The sequence below is a fragment of the Cynara cardunculus genome (assembly GCF_001531365.2).
Source record: "Cynara cardunculus var. scolymus isolate 2C chromosome LG 5, CcrdV1, whole genome shotgun sequence".
NCBI classification, from domain to species: domain Eukaryota; kingdom Viridiplantae; phylum Streptophyta; class Magnoliopsida; order Asterales; family Asteraceae; genus Cynara; species Cynara cardunculus.
Window position 1 is genome coordinate 35642482 of NC_037532.1, and position 22700 is coordinate 35665181.

Below are 22700 nucleotides of genomic sequence, written 5' to 3' on the forward strand. Positions count from 1 at the left end.
TTATAACTCTTTTTCTAAGAGGATGAAAACTTAAGTTTGCATATAAGTAGGAACCTTGAGTACTTAGAAGATATCATATGTGCTCTCACTTCGGTTTTTTCGACCGTTTTTCATATCTACGTAAGTCTGTAACCATGTCAAAACCGCATTCAAACATTGCCGATATCGAGTTGCCCGTCATCATGGGGGGACCACCAAAAACCCGATACAAAATCATGGCATTTTTCTATGCTCATTACCCTCCCGGTTTTATCAAAAAGGTAAGGTACCAATTGGTTTTATTCCATATCATCTCCGTGATGACTTCACGATCTTTCATAGACAGGTAGTGGCGGAGGTGGTGGCGACTTTCTTGTTGGTGTTCGCAACATGTGGTGCAGCCGCCCTGAGTACGAGTGATGAACACACGGTATCTCGACTTGGATCCTCGATTGTTGGCGGGCTTATTGTGACCGTCATGATCTATGCGGTTGGTCATATCTCGGGTGCACACATGAACCCGGCGGTCACACTAGCTTTTTCGGTCGTTGGACATTTTCCGTGGAAGCAGGTATCCCGACTACACCATGGCTCCTCAAGCGAGCCGTTATATTATCATATCTTATATGGCTCAACCAATTCGAACCATTATTGGACCATGTGCCATGTGATTAATGTGATAGAGATGAATCCATGAACCCATTATTGGACCATGTGGTTAATGGGATAGGGACAAGGACATGAACCCCAGGACCTACTGGTGGTTGGGTGCATATCTTCAATTATTTCATAGGCTAATTGACTCTTATCGGGTAAGTGCTTACTGGCAAGAGTCACTTACCTCATCGGGTAACATTCTCAACCACCAAAATAATTGTGGTAAGCATCTTTTACCCGATAAGCGCTTACCGGGTAAGAATCTTTTCTCTATCACTACCAGGTAAGACTTTTGGTCCTTGGTCTTGATATGCTTTTTATTGAGTAAGATATTCAGTCCTTGCTATACCGGTAAGCGCTTACCTGGTAAGAGTTTGGTAAAGTCACCAGAAAACCGAAGTTTTACGACCATTCTGTATACAGGTACCTGTGTATGCAGCAGCACAGTTAACAGGATCCATATTGGCTTCATTCGCGCTACGAATACTGTTACATCCAATAAAGCATTTGGGCACAACGACACCTGCAGGGACGGACTTACAAGCTCTGATCATGGAAATCATCGTCACATTCACAATGATGTTTGTCACTTCAGCCGTAGCCACAGATTCTAAAGCTGTAAGTAAATGTCACCCCGAGTACTATGCCACTTCTCCAATCTAATAAAAACTTAAATCCTATGAAGTAAATACTCTCAGCGTCCCAAAATAAATGTCTGACAATGAAAATGGCTAAGCACTAAGTAAGCGACCGTTAGTACTTACTAGGTAAGCGCTTACCAATAAGAGAACATCACTCTAACTTGCCTTATCATATAACATTCTCAGCCATAAAAATGGATTGTCGGTAAGCATCGAACCCTCACTTACCAGGTAAGAATCTATGTCCTTGCTACGTCTTTTACTGAGTAAGATTCTCGATCATTTCCATGCTAAATCAGTAAGGTAAGTGATACCGGTAAGTACTTACCCGATAAGGTTTTAGTAAACGGCCCTACGATATGGGTAAGCACAGACTGAAAATTGGGTGTTTACCAAGTGACTGAGTAAGCACCAACCTAGTTAGAAATCAACCCCTTCTTTACATGGTCAGTATATTTGTGGACCAGAGTGTGTTGGTAAACAGCATCCCTTCTCACCGGGTAAGCACCGCTTACCAGGTAAGAGGTGGTCAGCAGGTAGTAAACTCCTATTGGGACGAAGGACGTAAGAGGTAAGATCCATAAACAAATTCGATTCCTTGCAGGTAGGAGAGCTAGCAGGGATAGCAGTAGGATCAGCCGTATGCATTACTTCCATCTTAGCAGGGTAAATCTCAACATTTTAAAGATGTTTCCAAATGACCAAATATTGTTCTAACAGCAATAATCTGTAACTCCAAAATCTATTTTCAGGCCAATTTCCGGAGGATCAATGAACCCAGCACGCACCGTTGGACCAGCTTTAGCTAGCAACACCTATAACAGCATTTGGGTGTATATCATTGGTCCAATAACAGGAACGATATCAGGGGCGATATGCTACAGTTTTATTCGTCTAACAGATAAACCAATTCAATCATTGTCTTCTTTTAAACTTCGAAGAACGAAGAGCAATGATGAACATCCTACAGTCAATGATCTTCTTAGTTCTCTGTAACAGTCGATATACTAGGATCAGTTATCAAGGGGTTATTTACCTAAATGACCTCCTAAACTGCATTTTAAATCCAGACGTTCTGACAGCTTTCTAGGCATTCTTGTGTATGGAAGTGATATTCTTAAGTTAAGTAGTAGCATCCTCAAAAATGTCAGAAATTCATGAATTTAAACGTGTGTATAAGCCACTTTCCATATCATTAAGCTATTACCAAACAGTCTATATGTGTGTATATTATATATATATATATGCCATGACTAGAAGATTATAATACGATTTTGAAGAACTGCAATCAAGAACATTGCATTCATTACTGTGTTTTGAGAATAAATACTTGAGGATTCAATCCTAAGCCTAAAAAGATGGACTATAATGTGTGAAGATAAATATACAAGGCATTTACAACCAGGGATTCAGAGTTAAGTTAAAACACAACATGGAATAGATTTTAAAACGAAATTAATAAAAACAATCCCAAAGTAAGTTTATGCAACCTTTTCGCGAACAACAAAACTTCCTGGATTGATGGTGATGCTCTTGGTGCAATTATCGGTTTTGTAAATCCCCACAAGTCGATCAGCCAACTCAAACATGTTGTTTCTCAAACTGCAGAAAAACAAACAATATTTCCATAAAGAAAACACACAGAATTCAGACTTATTGTGTGTATGCGGGACTAGCTGTTCGGTTGGTTTTCTATAAAGTTCTGTATGAATAAAGTTGTGTGTGAATTAAGCTGTCTACATAGACTGGGAAGGTTTTTGTTTGGGAGGGTTTTTCATAGACAGAAGAAGCGTGGTTTTTAATTGGGAGGGGCAGCTTTGGAAAAAACTTGGCTTTCCGCATAAAGCTCCCCCCGAAAGCTTAATTGAATATGCCACTTTCCATATCATTAAGCTATTACCAAACAGTCTGTATAACTTCTGCGAGTCCCATTAAGCTCATTAAGCTGCTAACACACAGGCCATACATAAAACCAAACCAAACAACCCCAATATATCCCACCCAGAGTTGGGGGTCTGGGGAGGGTCAGATAGACATAGGCCTGACCTCTACCCCAAAGATTAGAGCAATTTTTTCCATAAAGACCCACGGCATGTGCAAAGTGTGTGACACTTGCTCAAACAAAATTGAAGAAAAAGACGCATAAAAAGAAAGGAAACTTGAAAACAAGAAAACGAGTTAGAAGTAAGCAACAAAATTCAATCAGAAAAACAAAATGAAATCAAATACCTGATGATGATAAACTGTGCATCTTTGGTACGATCTTTAACATAATGCCCCACAATTGAAACGTTTTTAAAATCTATCAGCCGAAACAAGGGTGAGTTAGATATAGAGCTCGAAAACAATCACAACTTCAATAGAAATGGAGTCACCAATGTTCCAAAAAAGCCTACCTAAAGCCGCATCAATTTCATCCATAACATAGAGTGGTGTCGGTTTGTAATGATGCAATGCAAAGACAAGGGCTAGTGAGCTGAGTGTCTGAAATGAAAACGATAGTTTTGGTTACAAATTGAGAATATTGATTAGATATCATAAAATTTAATAGTGAAACAAAAAAAGGAAGCAAATAACATTGTTGAGGTGATACCTTTTCGCCTCCTGATAAATTTGCAATGTTTTTCCAACTCTTCTTTGGAGGCCTAACGCTAAAGACAACACCTTCTGAGAAAGGATCTAATGAATCCACCAACTCGAGTTCCGCATCACCTCCGAGAGTGATCATCTGTAGAAAGATCATAATGTAAGTTGCCACTAATTTAATAAATCAAACCAAACAAGCTCATTATATCCCACAAACAAAACGAGCTCATTATATCCCATCTGAAGATGAGGTTTGGGGAGTATTAGATATACACAAAACTAACCTTTATTTTAAACTTTTTAATCAGCAATCTAATTAAAAAATTGCATCTATTTAATCGAATTGCTAATTCATGAAAAACGAAATAATCAAAAGCTTGTGGGCTTTTATTTTGGACGTGTATTTCATTTTGTTTTACTCCAACAATATCAAGGCTTCATTATTCTTATATTTTTGGACTAGGACACCATTATTTTTTTATTTGTTTTAGCTTGGGACACCATTATTCTTATTTGTTTGGATTTAGACAACATCACTTTGACCTCTTGATTTGAATAAGTGTATTCACATTGTTCAATTTTTGGACTTGGACATCATTATTCTTATATATTTTTATTGAATACATAAAATATGTTGGAGTTATGTATGCAGGTATATAATTCCAATTATTATATGAACCGCTATACCACCACTTTACCAACACAATAACATGTATTTCAAATCATGGTACTGACCACGATTTCATATTATTTCATATTTTGAAAGTTGTAACAGCATAGATCAAAAGAAAGCCAAATGAGTAGGTGTGCAAATGTGTTCATGTATAGATAAAGATGAAGTATTGTTATATTTAACAAACCTGGTACATTTCCTTCAACTTCATAGATATGGTATTAAACCCTGCCATGAACTCGTCTAACCTGAAAAATGGAACCAAATTGGTATATAAGAATTGCAAAAAAGTTAACTGTACCACTTATACTGGGAAAGAAGCATACGGAAAAAGATAAACTTGCCTTTTCTTTCTCCATTCATCATATTGCCTTTTTGTCTCATCACGTTCATTAGTTACCAAGTTAAGCTCCTCCACTCGCTCATTGTATACCGATACTTTTTTACGGTAGCTGTAAAGATAACCAATTACAGAACGAAAACTAAAAAGTAACTAACAAAATGACCAATTTTATGAACAGAAGTTCTTACTCAGAGATCGAATCAAGATTAGGATTCATTTCTTTCATTTGTGCTTCAAGTAAAGCCACCGTTTCTAGTGCCCGTTTTAGATCACAGCCCTTGGAAAAGGATTCATCTCCAAGTGTGGCTTGAAGCTTTTCTGGGTCCACTAGATCTTTCTTAATTCTGCCAGGTTAAGAGGATAAAAGAAGAATTCAGGTTGCATTCTTCATATATATTTTCATGTTAAGAAGCAATAAATAGAGCAAGACTTACTGTTCCATATGCTTTGAAAGAGCATTGTTAAGATCCTCAAGCTTTTTCCTGTATCCTTTTGCCTTCATTTCCAATTCTTTGAACATCTTCATCATGTCTTGTAACTTATAGTCAGCATCAACCTGTTTCCGGTAGTAATGCATTATATTACATAATGTCACCCAGATTAACAGGAATAAGAGCATCCACAATGGAGTTTTTTAGAGAGGTTTTTTGGCCATTTAAGCTTGTGAAAGAACTCCTATCAAGAAAAGCCATCTTTTAGCTATTTTTGGCATGTGGGTACCACTTTTTTAGAAAAATCTCCATGAAAAAGACATGCTATTGTGAATGCTCTAAGAATTTTCCCCACAAGGGTGATAATATAAAAGAAGCGAGTGTTTAGTTCTCCAAGACCTCAGATGCCCGCAACTCATCTACAGACTTCTTCAACTTTTCGTAGTCGGATTTTGCTTTTCCAAGCACATCCTTGTGTTGATTTATCAGCTAAAAAAAAAAAAAAGAAGGATGAGAAATTTAACCCAATGGTTGACCTCAATAAAAGCCAGCAGTAATATTAACCTCTTCTGTCTTCTTATAATCATCCTGAACCTTGAATGCTTTCTGCTCAATCTCTTTAAAGGTGTTAAGCAACTTTTCCTTCTGTGCAACGAGCCTTTCTTTCTCATTCTTTGATTCGTCAATCCCATCTGTTAGTTTTTTCAACAACTTCTTGCCCGTCTCTATTTGAACTTTGTGTCGATTCATCTCTGTGCTGTTTTTATCAATGTCCTGATGAGAAGAACATCAGCATGTGTTAATATTAACTCATCTGTCTCTTGTACATGAAGTTATACTTACAAACTTACATTTTGGATCTTGTTAACCTTCGCCTTTTGGCTTTTCAACCTTTCACCCCCTGCATTTTCTATTTTACTTTGAAGCTCCAACACCTAAGCAGTATTTAAGCTTTTAGTTAATCAAACATTTAAAACAAAGACTCAAAACAGATAGTCATACCATTACCAACCTTCTCCTTCAGCTGCTTTGATCCTAATGTCAACCTCTTGATCTCATTTTCTTCTTCTGATATAACTTTTGCGAGTTCCTTAAGTCGACTAACTTCAGCCTTACTTGGCTTTGCTGCAGCCTTTAGGGAATCAAGTTGTTTTCCAAGATATTCATGTTGTGAATTCAAACTTTCAATCTGCCACCATTAAAAAATAACTATAACTCATCAGAAATTTGGATTAGCATGACAAAATCGCGAAACATTTACAATTGAACCTTTACCTCCTTTTGGCTTTTAGCCAACTCCATTTCAATATGTGTAGCGGTTTTTTCCAAATCCTTGTAATGCCTAACCACTTCAGAAATCTGTTGCCTTAGATTGCTTAATCTGTCTGCTATCTGAGCGAGCTCATTTTCAGCTTCAGCAACCGCTTCTCCAGAGACGCTAGTGGCTCTGATGGAAGTCCCCATCTTACCCCCACGTGGTTTATTTCCGCCACCACTCATAGTCCCAGATTTTTCAAAAAGAGCACCATCAAGTGTAACAACACGCCGAAATTCTTTATTCACACCATACGCAATACGTGTTGCCTAAAAAAGATATAGAAATAGAAGCAATGGCTACCGTTACATCCAAAATATGTTCCTCACTTCCGTACATAAAAATAATCGGGGATATAATCTGCACAAAAAAAATACATACATACATAGAGAGAGGGAGTGTGTAGGTTTGAAAGAGAGATCATATAGTACGAACTAAACCTTATGACTTCCAATTTGTCAAACCTATTACTGTAAGATTAAGACCAATTTCTGGTAGGGTCTACTAGGAAATTATCATTTCATTTATAAGAAAAATAACATGTTATATCTTAATTTTACACTGAAGTTTGAACAAGCTAACTACCTGATCAATATCCTTGGCAACAACAGTGTTCCCCATTGCTGCAAAGAAAGCAAGTTTCATTCTTTCATCTTGCACCTTGATTAGATCAAAGAGGCGTGGCACACCCTCTGGAGTGCTTACTTTTTCCTTCATTCTAGACATATGATCAGCTTGCTTTTCCTGCATGAAGCATTATGATCAAAATGGACAGAAAATAGAACACAAAGAAAATTAGTGGCTGTTCATTTAACATGAAAAGAAAATCAACATGCCAAGAAGAAGTGTGTTCCCTAAGCCCGTCAGAAGCAACTTGTTGATGGTTATATTACCCAAATTCATTGATTTGTAAGCGGGAAATTCACAAGATTTGAACATGTGACAGCAGGGACATTGATAGTCTATTATGCAAACAAAAATCTTACCAATATCATGAAGGTCGCAACCCCAAGGCTGTTCTTGCGAAGCATGTCAACACATGCTTGTGCTGCTGCAGTTGTTTCCACTACAATATAATCAAGACCCGGACACGCTGTTGAAATGGCCACATCATACTTTCCTGCAAAGAGAATTCAAGTCAAAAACAGGAACATAACAGACTCACAATTATGGGCACAAATATCTATACAGAAAATATGAAAAGCAGAGTGAACAGGAACATAACAGACTCACAATTATGGGCACAAATATCTATACAGAAAACCAGAAAATATGGAAAGCAGAGTGAACTGATTATGGAACTTGTAAATACCTAATGAGAGGAAGAAAATGCAAATCAGTTTGGTGCAAGTAAAAAATCATTTTGAGAGATACTTTACTAATATAGATGGTAAGATGCTTCTAAACATCCTGAAAACACCAGCTTTATTTCAAATGTTTTATAACAACTGAGGTCCAGAGAGGGTGACAACACTTCATTTGCTCCTGATGTAGATAAAACAAATGATATTACGATAAATTTGTATTTGATCATAATCATGTTTATCTTGTCCCTACTATTAGATTTCCATTAAAACAACATCCTTTTAACCCCAAACTAGTTTCCCCGTGTTATGTGAGGTTAACTCCTTCGATGTAGTCCACACATACAAATCTCTTCACTACTTCCCCATGTTTGTTAACCTCTACCTCTCAAGACAACATGCTTTGATAAACATCGCTTCTTCTAAGTCATCCTTCCAAAAATAACCACACCACGTCAAACAGTATTTTTATACCATGGCCTTTGGCGCCTTTGGCACCTTTGGCCCAACTAGCCAACCCGTGTCGTCAAACCTTCTCCTACTCTATTATCAGATTCCCATAATACTATGTCAAAAAGAAACAATTGAAGATCCTGAAGCCATCCATTCCGGCATTCCGTCACGAACTATAAACTAAAGATTGTCACATTTAGAATTTTTACGTAAATGAAACTCAGATGACTCGTGCCTGGTTGTTTAAAGATAAACATTACCATCAATAGCGCCCAAGTCCCCCATCCTTCCATAAATTCCCTCTATTGCATTTGAAGCTTTTGCTTGCAATATTGCTCTCAAAACAGATCCATGATTCCTTTCTGTTTCCATGACAGACTTTAGCTCTGTGACTTTCTGTCTTGCTGCTTGTTCAAGAGGCATCAGTGTCTCTTGTTCTTTTAGACATTCCTGCAAACCGCAGAGTGATTTTAACTAATTTGCTAATGCGCAAAAAGAGTAGAGGTTGAATAATATCAGAAAGAGACATAAAAAATGAGCACCCTCGATGGTGAGGTCACATACCTGTTCCACTTTACGAGCTTTTGATAATTCAAGCTTGTTTTTCTCTAACTTAGATTGCATGTCTTTTATGCTTGAAGTCTTTGTTTCAATTCTCTTCTGTAAGTCGTTCAATTGTTCTTGAGCATCTACATATGCCGCACAACCAGCTTCATGCTGAAATAGTCAAGAGTTACAGCCAAACATCAACAATATTCAAACTAAAAACCAAATCTATATCGACTTCTCATAGTAAGAAAGTAACATATTGGCAAAATTAACAACAGAAATGCCTTCTATGAAAACCATCCACGCTGATAAATAAGAGAAACAATGAATATTTCATTAAAATTTTATTTATCTACTTTTATGTTTAAATATTTTTTCAGGTGGGTATCAACATCAACAAGGGATTGACACATTACTTCCATAAAAACACATAGTACAGTGAGTTGTACTTTTTAAATAGAGAAGTCTAAGGAATGTCTCTCACCTTCTCAGTGAGAAGTTTCTTTTCAGTGGATGCAACTTCAAGCTTTCCATGGTGCTCAATCAGTTCTTTTTCCCAAGGTTTGAGTTCAGTACGAACCTTAGCAACCTCCGTACGAAATGCCTCAGTTTCAACTGTTGACGAGAAGGAAAAGAATAGATATCAATTATCACTCAACATTCAATTCGAAACACCATTAGGTAGCTATAAGGTGAAACACCAATTGCTAAACCATGATGCAAATCAGCTGCCAAATTATTTCACAGGGAATCATCTAAATTTTATATACACTAGCTAATAATCAAACAAAAGAACATGGAATAATAACATGACTATGTTCTCATATCCAGCTTTTGTGCAAACATACAAATATACCTTTGGAGCTCTCTGTAATTTCCTCCAATATTTTATCCTCATCCAACAACTTTTTTTGCAGTTTAGGAATCTCTTCCTCCAGTTTGGGGATTAGATTAGCAGACTCTTCAGACTGCCTTGTGATATCTGTAATCTTTGTTGAATCCTAAAACAAAAAAAAAAATTATTGCTAGATTTTATGCACGTAGAGATGAGCTATATCTTACCTTTTCAACCTTCTCGTCCATTTTCTTGATCTTTTGTTTAACATGTTTTAAGTCTTCTCGGTGTTTCACATCCTGCCGCTCAAATTCCTTGAATTCATCCTTGCACCGTTTAAGCCCAGTGTCTAGTTCCTTTAAGCAATGCAAACAGAAGTTAAGTAGAACATATACACCAAGTTTATAGGAAAACTAGTATATTATGTGGAACATAGTAGCAAGATATTAAAGGGGATTCTTACTCCCCATGTCTATAAAAGCTGGTCTAGAAAGAAGCAAGCATAGCACTTTGACTTGTTGATCGATCACCAGAAATGACTCAGAAGCAATACTTCATTATCTAATTACCTATGCTGTTAATTACGGCTATATCTCGGATAGTGGTCCTTGCAAAATATCGGTGGTCAAATTGCGGTTTAAATTGCGGTAGCGCAATTATCGGTGCAATTTACCGCAATTTTGACCGATATTTTAGAGTCAAATGCGTTCGATATTAACGTTAGAGATGAAGGGGGAGAAAGGGAAGAGTGGGAAGGTAGCCTAAACGAATAAGTGAACGTATTAGATGATGTTGAATCAGATGCTAAACCTATTGCTTGTGATTAGCTCGTTTATGAACATTGTTCCTATTTTGCAAATGATATGTTTATGTAGGCATATTATATATAGAATTATATATAATTCTAAGAAATATTATATGAACCGCTATACCACCACTATAACCGCTATTTCAAATATCGGTCCCGACCGCAATTTTGTATTTTCACCGCTATAACAATAGCTAATTACATCTAGAATTATCATCATTCAGATTTATTCCAACTAACAGAACACTATGAGGTCAAATGACAGGCAGTGTTGAGAAAAAAGATGGCTTCCAGGATGATATGTGAATTGGAATCATGGAATCTAAGCTGCAAAGATATGTGACCATGTATGGCGAATGAAGGCTGTAGGTAAGCTATTCATGCAACACATATGACATAACCAAAGAAGTTTCTTGAGATGAATCCTTAAGAGGAGACAAACGAGCAGACAAGTATTAAGATCAGACAACCAAACAGACCTCTTGTCTCTTCATATACTTATTATGCAATGTCTCGAGCTCCTTTAATGCCTTCTTGCTTTCCTGAATCTTCTCCCTGAGAGAGGAAAGGAACATCTTTCACTTTGTTAGTTGGTACTTCATAACTTATTTTCCGAAGAATACCCCATACTTTGGAATAGATACTTTAACCCATTGGCAAAACAAAAATCACCTTTCAGCTGTTAAATTTTCTTGAAGGCTAGACCTGGTCTTTTGAATTTCTTCCATCTTTGTATCATTTTCCTCAGAAGCAAATTTTACAGCTTTTTCTTGCCATTTTAACAATGACAACTCCTTAAGCATGTAATCTTCTGCTTCATTCTTCACACTCTGGCAGTATCAATCATGTTAATCAGTTATTGATAACAAAAGTCGACGCATAAGTGTACAATCTAGAAGGCATGTTATAACCTCTAGGCTTTCTCTTTCTTTATCAGCTAACTTAACCATCTGCACCACCCCAGACCTCTTTTCATTCAGTGATTCAAGCCTAATAAACCGAACATAAAAGAATATTTAGGCATCAGAAACCTGACAACATCCAAGAAGATTAACAAAAGTTGACGTCATATAGATACAAGATAGAGGATCAAGAAGCATGGTTTCACATTCCAGAAGCATGGTTTCACATTCCAGAAGCATGCAATAATAGGATCGCTTGGTTAAAGAAGTAAATACGTGGACAAACCTTACCACCATGGTAAAAGTGGCTACATAAAATTATGAATTATATGGTACATAACATCATCCTTAGCGATATTTCACTGTTATGATAAATGTAAACACTCAAATATAGAGAGCAAAAAATAGGTGAGAAAAAAAATCAAACCATAAAAATTGAAGGAAGAAAACTTTCAGCATTAAAACATTCTAGTAATACATGATGGGGAACAAACCTATTAACTGAAAACACGTTATATACAACTTGTGACTCATAAACTCGGCCATTCGAACTTACTGTTTATAGGCCTCATCAATTTTTTCCAAGTATTTGTTAGTTCCAATGATATCCTCCAGGTATTCAAGAAAGCCTTCATCATGGGGACCTTGAGCTTTTGGCTTCATAAGTGAAATTTGCTCCACCTCACCCTGAGAAAATCTAGCAAACTGTAATCCAACACTTTATAATAGGCAAATGACAAAGACAGACTTGTCTTGCATGAATTCCCATACCTGAAGAATCAGAAACCGGTTATTGTCCAAGTCAACTCCTTTCCCTTTTAGTTTTTTGGTAACCTCCGTAAATTTACTGTCACGCCCATTAATATAGTACTTAGAAGAATTATCTCGAAAAGCTTCACGAGCTATTATAAAATCACTTCCTGGAACAACTTCATATGTTCCGTCGTCCTATAGTCAACCAAAGTAAATAAGTCCTGCATTCAGAGGTAATCAAAGACATCTATACTAAGCCTACAAGGGAAACTAGTACTTACCAGATCGATGATTTCCTGAAAGTGAACAGATACACGTGCGCTGTTAAGGTTTTGGTGATTCGTGGAATTGTGAATAAGCTCCGACACTTTGTTAAGACGCATCTGCAACATTTTTCGGACACATGAGATGCTAAGAGCATAATTCAACAAAACAATACATGAGTTGTGAAAACTAAGAGATGATCAAAAGATTATTCGTCTTTCTTGTTTGGTTATTATACAATGCTAAGAGAATAAAATAAAACCATGAAACAAAATATATATACATGGATTGTGAAAACTAATACATAATGAACGAAGATAATGCATCTTTCTTGTTTAGTTATTGATAACTTAAGTACTCTGATGTACACCAGGAAAATCAAAGAAATTGAATTCAAAGGAAACTGACTGAATGCTTCTCACTAATTGAATGCTTACAAAGGGGTTTTCTGCCTTTAGGACAACTCCAACCTTGACGCTAAAAAAAACACCAAATAAGTGGGACCGTTAACACCAAAAAGATACTCAACTCCAACCTTTTGCCGTCCACCTCTTCCACGGCAAATTTGCCGTTCATTTCCTTCCTCCGGCAAAATTTTGGTGTTTTTGGCGTGCGATTGGATCCAAAAGAACGGCAAAATTAGGGTTTTGCCATTCGATTGGAGTTGCTCTTAGAGAGGCCAGAATCTCCCTGCAGGACTCATGCCCAAAAAGTATGCACAAAACAGAATGCCCTGCGCGTTCCTTATCCCTCCTGTTTATACTAAACCCCAGCATTACCTACTTGTACCCTGTTTACCCGTCTTATTAAAAAGACTTGCTAACCCTCAGGGTATAACATACTCAATATTTGTTCCAACAGAAAAGTGCTTGTGTTTTCAATTTAGATGTCAAACATGCCAGTCTTTAACTTCCAAATTGGTATTGTACTTCTTTGAGTAGGAAAAGGAGAGTGACATGTTTGAACAAATGACTAGGATGTTATAGAATGGCTTTGATGTTAGATTGATACAAAATGCAAAGCAAATCTGCAATAAAAACTTGGTGAATCTGGGTGATACAAATCAAAAATCAAAGTTGTAGCTCCATTTATGGAAGAGGTGGAATAGCAGTTTGCTAATTTTGGTTGACCTGACATTAACCTCTAGTTTCACTAGAAAACCGAACAAACTCACTCAATTGTTTCCTCTACATACAAACCCTAATGCAGTTACCAATCGTGATGAAAATGAAACAAACTATTACCTGCTTAGCTCGCTTTCCGAATACAAACAACATAGCATCAATCACATTACTCTTCCCACTTCCATTAGGACCAACTACAGCGGAAAAGCTCTGTTCAATTGTTTCAAATCACAATGGTTAACTACTAAACCCTAAAAAACTCCTCGATCTTCAGTAGCTAGATACAGTAAAAAGCTTTTAGTAAAAAAAACCTAACCTTATGAAAAGGGCCAACACGTTGTTCACCGGCGTATGATTTGAAATTCTTCATAACCATTTCTTTGATGAAAAGCCTTGGAGGTGATGCCGATTTTTTCCCCGGAGTCGACGTCGGATCCGTGGATATGAACTCGCCGGCGGTATCCATCACTTCCTCCATATTTTACAAAGATAATCAATCAATCAATCCACGAACAAATTCAAGATTTCCCTTAGAAATTTAGAGGATTATCGACCTTTTTCAGTCCCTAGTGAGAGCTTTCTGTGGCGATTTGTGTAATGAATCGGTTCGAATAAAGATTTACGAATAATCGAAGCAAATGTTAGGTTTAAATTTGCCAAATTTTTAAGCGGGAAATCAATGGGGGTGGAATTTGAGTAAATTACATGTTTAGTCCATAAACTATTAACCATATGGCAAAATAAGTCCCAAAGGTATTCAATAACTTGCAAAATTAATCCCCCATTCACAAATTTGTAAATTTAGTCCCCGAAGGCCCCAAACTGTTATTTAGAGTTGTACAAAAAATCAACATGGTTCTAAATAACTCGTTATGTTATCGTTACGGTGCGTTATGGCATCAAGATTTGGGTTCGCCATCACATTAACCCATATGGCTCCACTCTAAGGTATGTCTTCCACAGTAAAACATCTACAGTCCATTAAGGTTTTAAGTATAAAATTCTTTTGGGCCCCTCCATTATTGTTGATCCAGTCCATTTGTGTTCCATATCAGTAAAGTAATAGTCGAGATTCAAGATATTTAATCTTGAGTTTGCACACTTGATGTCGATTTTTATCAGGTTTATATATTTGGTATCAGTGATTATTCTTTCTCTTTTGATTTTATTAATTTATATAAATTTAAAATGATTTATGTTATTATTAACATACACAATGTGTGTGTATTACCGTCTTATAGACTGTTTGTTTACCTCTTAATATTTACATTAAGAGGCAATCTCTAAATCGCTAAGAGGTTAATTAATATATTTGAAAACAATTAAAACATAAACATAATTTTATATTACAATTAAAAAAGTGTAAGAAATTACACAAATATTAATCCTTATAAAAGGTGATAATAAATAGTAATATAAATCACTTCTAATTTTACCGGGTATGTGCTTACCTGGGTAAGGGTCATCATCTTCACTTACTGGAAAAAACTCTCAGTCATTTTCTTCGTTTTTATCCGGTAAAATTTTTGGCCATTGTCATGTTCATCTAAAAAAAAGCATTCAGTAAGTGACACCTTAATTTTTTTCCAAATTAGTTATACTAAAATTAAATATTTCAGTTTCTTTTATTTTTATTCCGGCCATATTTTGTCGGTACTACCTCTGTCTAGAGGTCTCATATTCAAATCTAATAAGAAATAAAAATCCGCTTGTGACACGGTTCAAATGCGGTGACTCCGGACTACACACAAAACAGGTGGTCAAAAGTAAAATATTGTCGTATTCGTCGTTGTTTTGACTAGGTGTCAATTTTGTACCAAGACAAACCAACCAATTATCTACCAATCTAACTGGTTGGTAGTACTATACCAACTATCTAAACTTGGTCGGTACGTGGTATTAGAAATCATATACCATGGTAATACTGTACCGATTTTTTTTATTTTTTAATAATTAAAATTTAAATGACAGTACAACAAATTTTTAATTTTAATTTCAAGTTATCTTGTTTTTAGATTTTAATAAAATATAATATAAATTTAAATGTAGAATTTGATTAAATTCATTCACCTAACCCTAACAACTTTAGTAATTCGTCCACACCGTCACGGTCCTTTCGACAGCTCCTAAATGGTTGCCTGTATTAGACCATTAGTGAATGGTTTTTTTTTTTTGATTAACCTGGATATCCAACCCGCTATGCGAGCCGACTAATCCTAGGACGACCACTGGCTTTGCAGATAGTTTAGAGTCACCGCATTTGAACGTCCGTGGCCACAAGGGGATTTTTTGAACATGGGATCTCCAGGTACTTTTGACCTTTGGAGCTAAACTTAAACCAATCAGGCACCACCCTTGTGGTTCCATTAGTGAATGATTAAATTACATGCAAATTGAATGTTTTCTATAGGTCGAGATAAGTGGTACAATACATATCAACATGTTATGTGAATGTTCGATAGTTTTAGTGTATTTAGATCTAACCGAAAAAAAGTCGGTACCAAAATTGATAATACACGGTAGAAGATTTTGCATACTAATTATAATTGGTTGGTACATAGTATATGAAAAAAAAAGCATGGTACCGTACCATGTTCACTCATAGTTTCGACCTCTATTGATGACGCTTCTCTCACAACTTCAATAAGTACATCGAGATCATGTTCGTTTTAGTGGTGTATTTTAGCTGGCTACGATATGTGGTGGCCGTTATGTATTTTTTGTCGTTTTCATTTGTAATGGTTTCATATTAAAATATGTATATTAGTGGAGTGGTTTAATTAATTACGTCATTATATTGTAAATTATTAAAAAAAAAGTTAAAAAATTAGTTGAAGATATTAAAATTAATAATTGTAATTTGTTACTAAAATTAGGCATGACAAATGGGGCGGAGATGGGGTGGGTTTTGTAATCCCGGTCCACGGCAGGTACGAAGACTGACATCCCGTCCCTGGTTTATTTTTTGGTCAAACCCCGATACTCGTCCCGATCAAGACCTAATTTTTGAGAAATATATATATACTAGTTGTATACCCGCGCAATGCAGCGGGGTGTAAATTTCACAGTAATGTCACACGTGAGTTTGTGAAGGTGATGTTGTGACAATACGGCAAAGGAACCAATGCATGTAGATATAGTGGTCGATGGTGAAGCAATGATCTAGCGTTGATGGTAATGCAATGAATGAAATGTCATATAGTGTTATAAGACATGAGACATGGCAAAACCAATGGTTTGGTGTCATTCGTACTATAACAATAAAGCTTCAAGATTTGGTCTATAGCAGGCACAAACCTATCAAGGTCGCAGGGAGGTCCCGTGCACCCGCTAAACCAATTTTCGCAAGTAGATGTTTTTTTGGGGTATGAAAGGGTGTTCAAGAATAATGAAAAATAGAAGTAACATAAACGAAAAAAAATGAAAAAAGTCACTCAAAATAAACCAAAAAAAGGAGAAAAGTCTATAGAAATCAACAAAAGAATCTAAGAATTTTCAAAATTCAACCAAAAACATAAAAAATCATTTGGAATCAATCAAAAATCCTAAAAAAATTACATCGAAATAGTGAAATTCGGATTAAAACACAACAAGTGACTTTACAACTTGCGAGCATTTGATCTACCAATGGTTTATAGGACAACGTTAAGGGTGCCATTTTATGGATTTCCCTCTACAATTCCTCTTTTATCTACTAATCCACAAACTTTAAACATAATAAAATATTTGAGTATTCAACATCATAATGAGTTCCAACACAATACAATCCATGAGCAGAGACACACCTGAGTTTAAGATGAATTACAAAACCAACTCCAACAATAATATTTGAAAGGCATTAGCTTAATCGTCATAAAAATATAAATCACACAAATATAGCATTTAGCTTAATACATAAAGATAGCATTTAGCTGAATAAATAAATAAGCAGTACTAAAACAAACCAGATCAACTCTCCTTACCTACTCTTCTACCATTCCCTAAATATGTAACTAACAAAAATCACTCAATCTTGATTATACAGACAGATTGGGGTGCACCAACCACATATGTAAGTCCTCTTTTGAAGTTAGTCCTTTTCAAACAAGTGTAACACCTGATGGGAACATGAGAACATAAAATAGTAAAGAACACAAAACAAATTGAAGCATGAAAATTAGTAAAGAACACAAAACAGATTGATCTGCAACACTCGGGGTGTTTAAGTAGGAATAGAATATAGGAGAAAGAGTTCCAACACTGACCAAGGAGCTTATACCCAGTGAGTCCACACCATCAATTGAAGCTTGAAAAATGTTCCTGCATGATAGTTCAACAAGTATCCAGCTGGTTGAGCTATCAAAATCCATAATAGCCTTAGCCTAAAAAATCCAGCTGGTTGAGCTAACAAAATTCCAACCGATGAAAATCATAGCAAAATACATATCCCTCAAGAAGAATAGATATAAATAGACCAACTCTTTACAATTACCAGAACCAAAGTGAATACTACCTTTAGACTATTATTATGGACATCAAAAGTAGCAAGCTTGGCAAGATCATAAAGGCTATTAGGCAATGTACCAATCAACTGATTGTTAGCAAGTGAGAGTGTCCGCAGCATACTGCAATTCCACAGGGATGAAAGAAGAAAGCTCAAAAGTCCATTGTTGACCAACTGCAAATCTACAAGCTTGGTCAGGTTACACATGCTCAATGGCTCTGACCACTAACCTGGTTAGAACTGAGATAAAGAGTTTCCAATTGAAGACATGTGTCAATTCAAATAGAATATATTTATCTTTTAAATATCATTTTTTTGCAAAATATCTTTGAGATACTTGGTGTTTCACATGTCGTATCGTAAATCCAAAATTGAAAATTAATGCAATTCCTCATTCAAAAAGACATGTGCCAATTCAAACATACATGTTTTTTTTTCTCTTCTTACTACTGTGGTTATATACGGTTTGCATTACAATTAAAATATACGATCTTTATGTTAAACATCTATACTATATAATTGAACAAAGACTATTAGAATTTCCATAGTTGTAGGAAGTTAAATGTTGAATATTTCGTAGTACTTCTTCCACCAAAGGAGGAGGTCCCAGTAGTTTTGCATGACCATACCGACAATCAGGACCATTTGGACAAAACTCGAACTTGTACCTGTGGTTTCATACCCCGTGTCACAAATACTTGCAATCGACGATGTACTAAGATACATATTACCCAAACATACAAAGTGCTAAAGCAGTGACACACCTATAGTGGTGCATAAGGTGACACGTGCCACTATATTATTCCTCCATTGAAGGGTAAAAAAATTTATGTTCGTGAAATGTGCAATCGTATTAATCTATTGTGTGCCACCGTATTTATTTTGAAACTACAATGACAACAAGTTTTATTTGGTAGATTTGGGGTGCAAGACTTTTATCAAACCCCAGACCCAATTGCAAAATATTATGTATATTTTTTTCATATAGTCAAACGGGGCCACTGTTTGAAATTTTTCCCTTATAGTTTTTTCTTATAGTCAAATGGTGTCATCCTGTGCTAAAAACAGATTGTGATTCCAATGCAATGAGTCTACTTGGATTATCTTATCAAGTGTGCACCAAATGAACCTCATAGATTAATTGTTTATCCATGGATTAATGAGAAGGACAGATCTAATAAGTTTCTTAATCATGGAAAACCACATAAACCATTGCCAACAATATCAATTACAGAAATAAAAAGAAAATATCATCTTGTAGATAAAGACAAACATCAATTATAATAAGCCAAACATACTAATCAATCATTCATTGGGGAAGAAGTTGATTAGCATTTTACTGTTTTTTAGTGGAAGTTAAGCTACATTTGTTTGGATAGAAGCGACAAAATCAAGGTGGACAAGATTACTCATCATATAACTCGTAATTAGAGGCAGAAGTATTGAGGGGATGTTTACTAAACGCTTACCCGGGAGGTGCTTACCAGGCAATTTTCCTCACCATGCGAGCATGGCAAGGCCCAAGAATCTTACCTGTTAAGAGTGATGATAAGGATAAAGAGTCTTACCCGGTAAGTGAGGCTGATAACCCTTACCTGGGTAAGGGTTTACCAGAAATATTGTTGCATACGATGCCATTTTGATATACTACAATCTTACCCAAAAAATAAAGTATAGTGCTGGCTACTAACGGTAAGCACTTACCGGGTAAGCATTTAGGTAAACAACCCCTAAGCCTTCATACTCCAAGAGTAGCAATAAGAACACAAACACTCAAAACTCAACGAAAGACATGAGTATTGAATGAGAAAAAAGAAATATCAAAGAAATGGAAGAAAATTACATGTTAAGCTCCTTCAAGAATGGATCATAAAAGTGCATCCCTCACAACTGTTAATCTTAAGTTCACGAGTTTGCACAAATTTCCTCATTTGCCAAATCGATCAACTTTGAGCCGCCATTAAAACATAAAAAATATTGCACATGGCCATTTTCAAGAAGCAAACAAAATAAAGTTACCTTCAACTCTCGTATTACACCACCTAAAGACACATGCTATTTAATAGAGGGGCAAATGAGAACCTTATTTAGTTCAGGCACTAATTGTTGTAATTGATACACTAAAGATGAAGAGAATTGAAAACGTAGAAGAGCAAAAGTGAAAAAAAAAACCTATATGATCAATCTTCTTTAAGCCATGATAAGATACCAAAGAAATATAAGTGGAAAATATTACCTGCATACAGAGCAAGCATATTTGCAAGCTGAACTAATGAACCTACTCTCATTTTAAAGCAAATCTGTCTAGACTGTGCCATATTAAGTGCCCACATAAATCTCTCTGGCTCCGGAGCAAGCCGCTTTATTTTCAGAGGCATAGCAGAGTGCTGAGGATATATACATATGAAATTAGTCGTTACTGTTAGAAAGAAAAACAAAGAAATACGATGAAAACTGTTATTGTGATATCAATTAACAGACTGCCAAATTACCTAATTCTTTTCCCGAAATTCAAACCCGTGTGCTTTCTCTTTTCTCATGATTGAAGCAAGATTTTCATCATGTAGCTCGTTGAAGTCATCCTGCAACATGTCAAAAGAACGATTTCAGAAGCCTGATATGAAACATATGGTTTTTACAAGTTACAACATTACGCAATCTAAATGATTAGAGTTCAAAATCGGATCAATTGAATGGGAAATATTAAGTAAATGGGATTGTCAACTAACATTATATGGTCTGCTGATACATATTGGTCATGGTACATTTCCATTCTTATATTTTCAAAATCAATATGAAGCGATGCACCAAAGAGTTGATCACTGGACTGTAACATATTCTACATTGAAAGCATTATACATATATACAAACATTTGTAATTTTTACTAAGAGATCAATATAGACAAAGAAAATACCCTTCTCTTCGATCCAACACTGGACGGTATATCAAACACAAAAGAAAGACAATATCCAGGCAAAATCCATCCAAACCAACAACATTGAATTAAAAACATAGTATGATAACATTATATGCAGAAACATTGGTTCTCTGCCCGAAGACTGAATCACAATTATTTGCAAAGAGCGTCAATTAAATGTCAATATTGTCCTTTTTGGATTATATTTTAGAGACTATTATTTGAAGAGTCAAATGAGTAGTGTCTCTCAAGGATGGTCCACCAAGGTTGCTACAAAGTATAAATTATAGTATGTCCATGTGCAATCAAAAGTAAGCAATTAGGTTTTCTTTAATTCCTTTGCTCCAGAAATCATAGTATGAGAGACGTTTATCTTTGATACTTTTTACTTTCCATAGCTAAATAACCAATTTGGCTGAAATTTGATCAAATTCAAACCCCTTTGAAGCATTTCCTCGAACAACTTTCATGCCATTTTTGCTTATCTGGATAGCAAATGAAGATACATAGCAAGAAGTTAGAATTTAAGTAGATGTAAAGCAAATCTAAAAAAACAGATGCATGATGACAAAAATTCAACAAAAATATACCACAAACAAACAAACTGATAAAAATTACCTCGATGGAGGTGGAGATGCTTGAAATTGAAGTTGAAGTAGAAGAAATTGTTGGCAAGTATTTTGAAGAATAATGAAGGAACAATCGGAAGAATGGTATAGAGAGAAGAGAATTGTTACATTGAATCGATAATGTAACATGTTGAAGGCTTCGATACGGAAAGGTTGTCTTGGAGAATGAATAGTCTTCTTGGAGCATGAATAGTTATCTCAATAGTTGGAATCAATTTTTAAAGCGGAAATCACCGGCAATTGAAGTATTGAGTTGTACATCAAGCTTCTAATCTTGTTTTTAAGACTTTAAGACTTTGTGCATTAAAAGGTAGTACTTTTATGTATATAAAGTTGTTTTAAGACTTTTCTCAAATTTGTTTTATAAAGTAGTACAGATACACACATATATATTACATAAAATATATTAATAAAAATATACTGGGTAGGGGCGGGTCGGGGGATATGCTACCCAGCCCTGGTTTGAGTCTATCAGGGATTCCTTGCACCAGCTCCGGGACTCGTTTTAACGGGAAATCCTCATCCCTGTTCGGGTCAGGTGAGTCGGGTTCTCCATCGTGTCGGGACAAAACACCATCATTAACTAAAATGTTACTTAGACAATAAAATAAAATAAAAACGTGTAAACCATAAAAATTGAAATACCATCATGGCATCATGTAATGTCAAAACTTTGGAAAAAATAATGTTGGTGAATAGTATTACATCAAATCAATGTCTTAATATTCATAACGTTAAATTAATGCAAAAAAAAAAAAAAAAAAACAGAGTGCACTTAGTAGAGAGGATTTATTGTGAAAAATGGATTTAGTATTAGATCTGGTACGTTTATTAGAGATTTAAATATGTCTCTTCTCGTTAAGGAGTCATTTATCTAAAAGCTTACCTGTTAAGAGCTTATCTATAAAAGTTGGCACTCTAACTTACTCTATTGGTTAAGATTGTATTACATCAAAACGGTATCATATGCCACAATTTATCCGGTAAACGTTTATTGGATAAGAGTCGTCACTTTCACTTATCGGGTAATACTCTCCATCATTACCATTGTTC

At 35.7% G+C, this 22700-nt stretch overlaps 2 protein-coding genes across 2 annotated transcripts; one reads left to right on the plus strand and one right to left on the minus strand.

Moving 5' to 3' along the window:
- Window positions 1–100: 100 nt before the first annotated feature.
- On the plus strand, window positions 101–2449 carry LOC112513462 (aquaporin NIP2-1-like). Its single transcript, XM_025119737.1, has 5 exons — window positions 101–260; window positions 326–550; window positions 1060–1254; window positions 1882–1943; window positions 2030–2449. The coding sequence occupies exons 1-5, from the start codon at window positions 135–137 to the stop codon at window positions 2271–2273; spliced, it is 852 nt and encodes a 283-aa protein (XP_024975505.1). The 5' UTR covers window positions 101–134; the 3' UTR covers window positions 2274–2449.
- Window positions 2450–2572: 123 nt separating this feature from the next.
- LOC112513051 (structural maintenance of chromosomes protein 4) lies at window positions 2573–14095 on the minus strand. Its single transcript, XM_025119174.1, has 28 exons — window positions 13934–14095; window positions 13738–13827; window positions 12511–12612; window positions 12248–12424; window positions 12033–12163; window positions 11486–11564; window positions 11247–11404; window positions 11054–11129; window positions 9994–10122; window positions 9788–9932; window positions 9416–9546; window positions 8947–9099; window positions 8643–8832; window positions 7612–7745; window positions 7211–7369; window positions 6586–6894; window positions 6323–6499; window positions 6162–6245; window positions 5875–6084; window positions 5710–5799; window positions 5314–5435; window positions 5068–5223; window positions 4881–4988; window positions 4724–4784; window positions 3871–4005; window positions 3674–3761; window positions 3507–3579; window positions 2573–2879 (listed from the first exon to the last, which is right to left on the minus strand). Exons 1-28 carry the CDS (start codon window positions 14093–14095, stop codon window positions 2759–2761), a joined length of 3750 nt encoding a protein of 1249 aa, XP_024974942.1. The 3' UTR covers window positions 2573–2758.
- Window positions 14096–22700: the final 8605 nt, after the last annotated feature.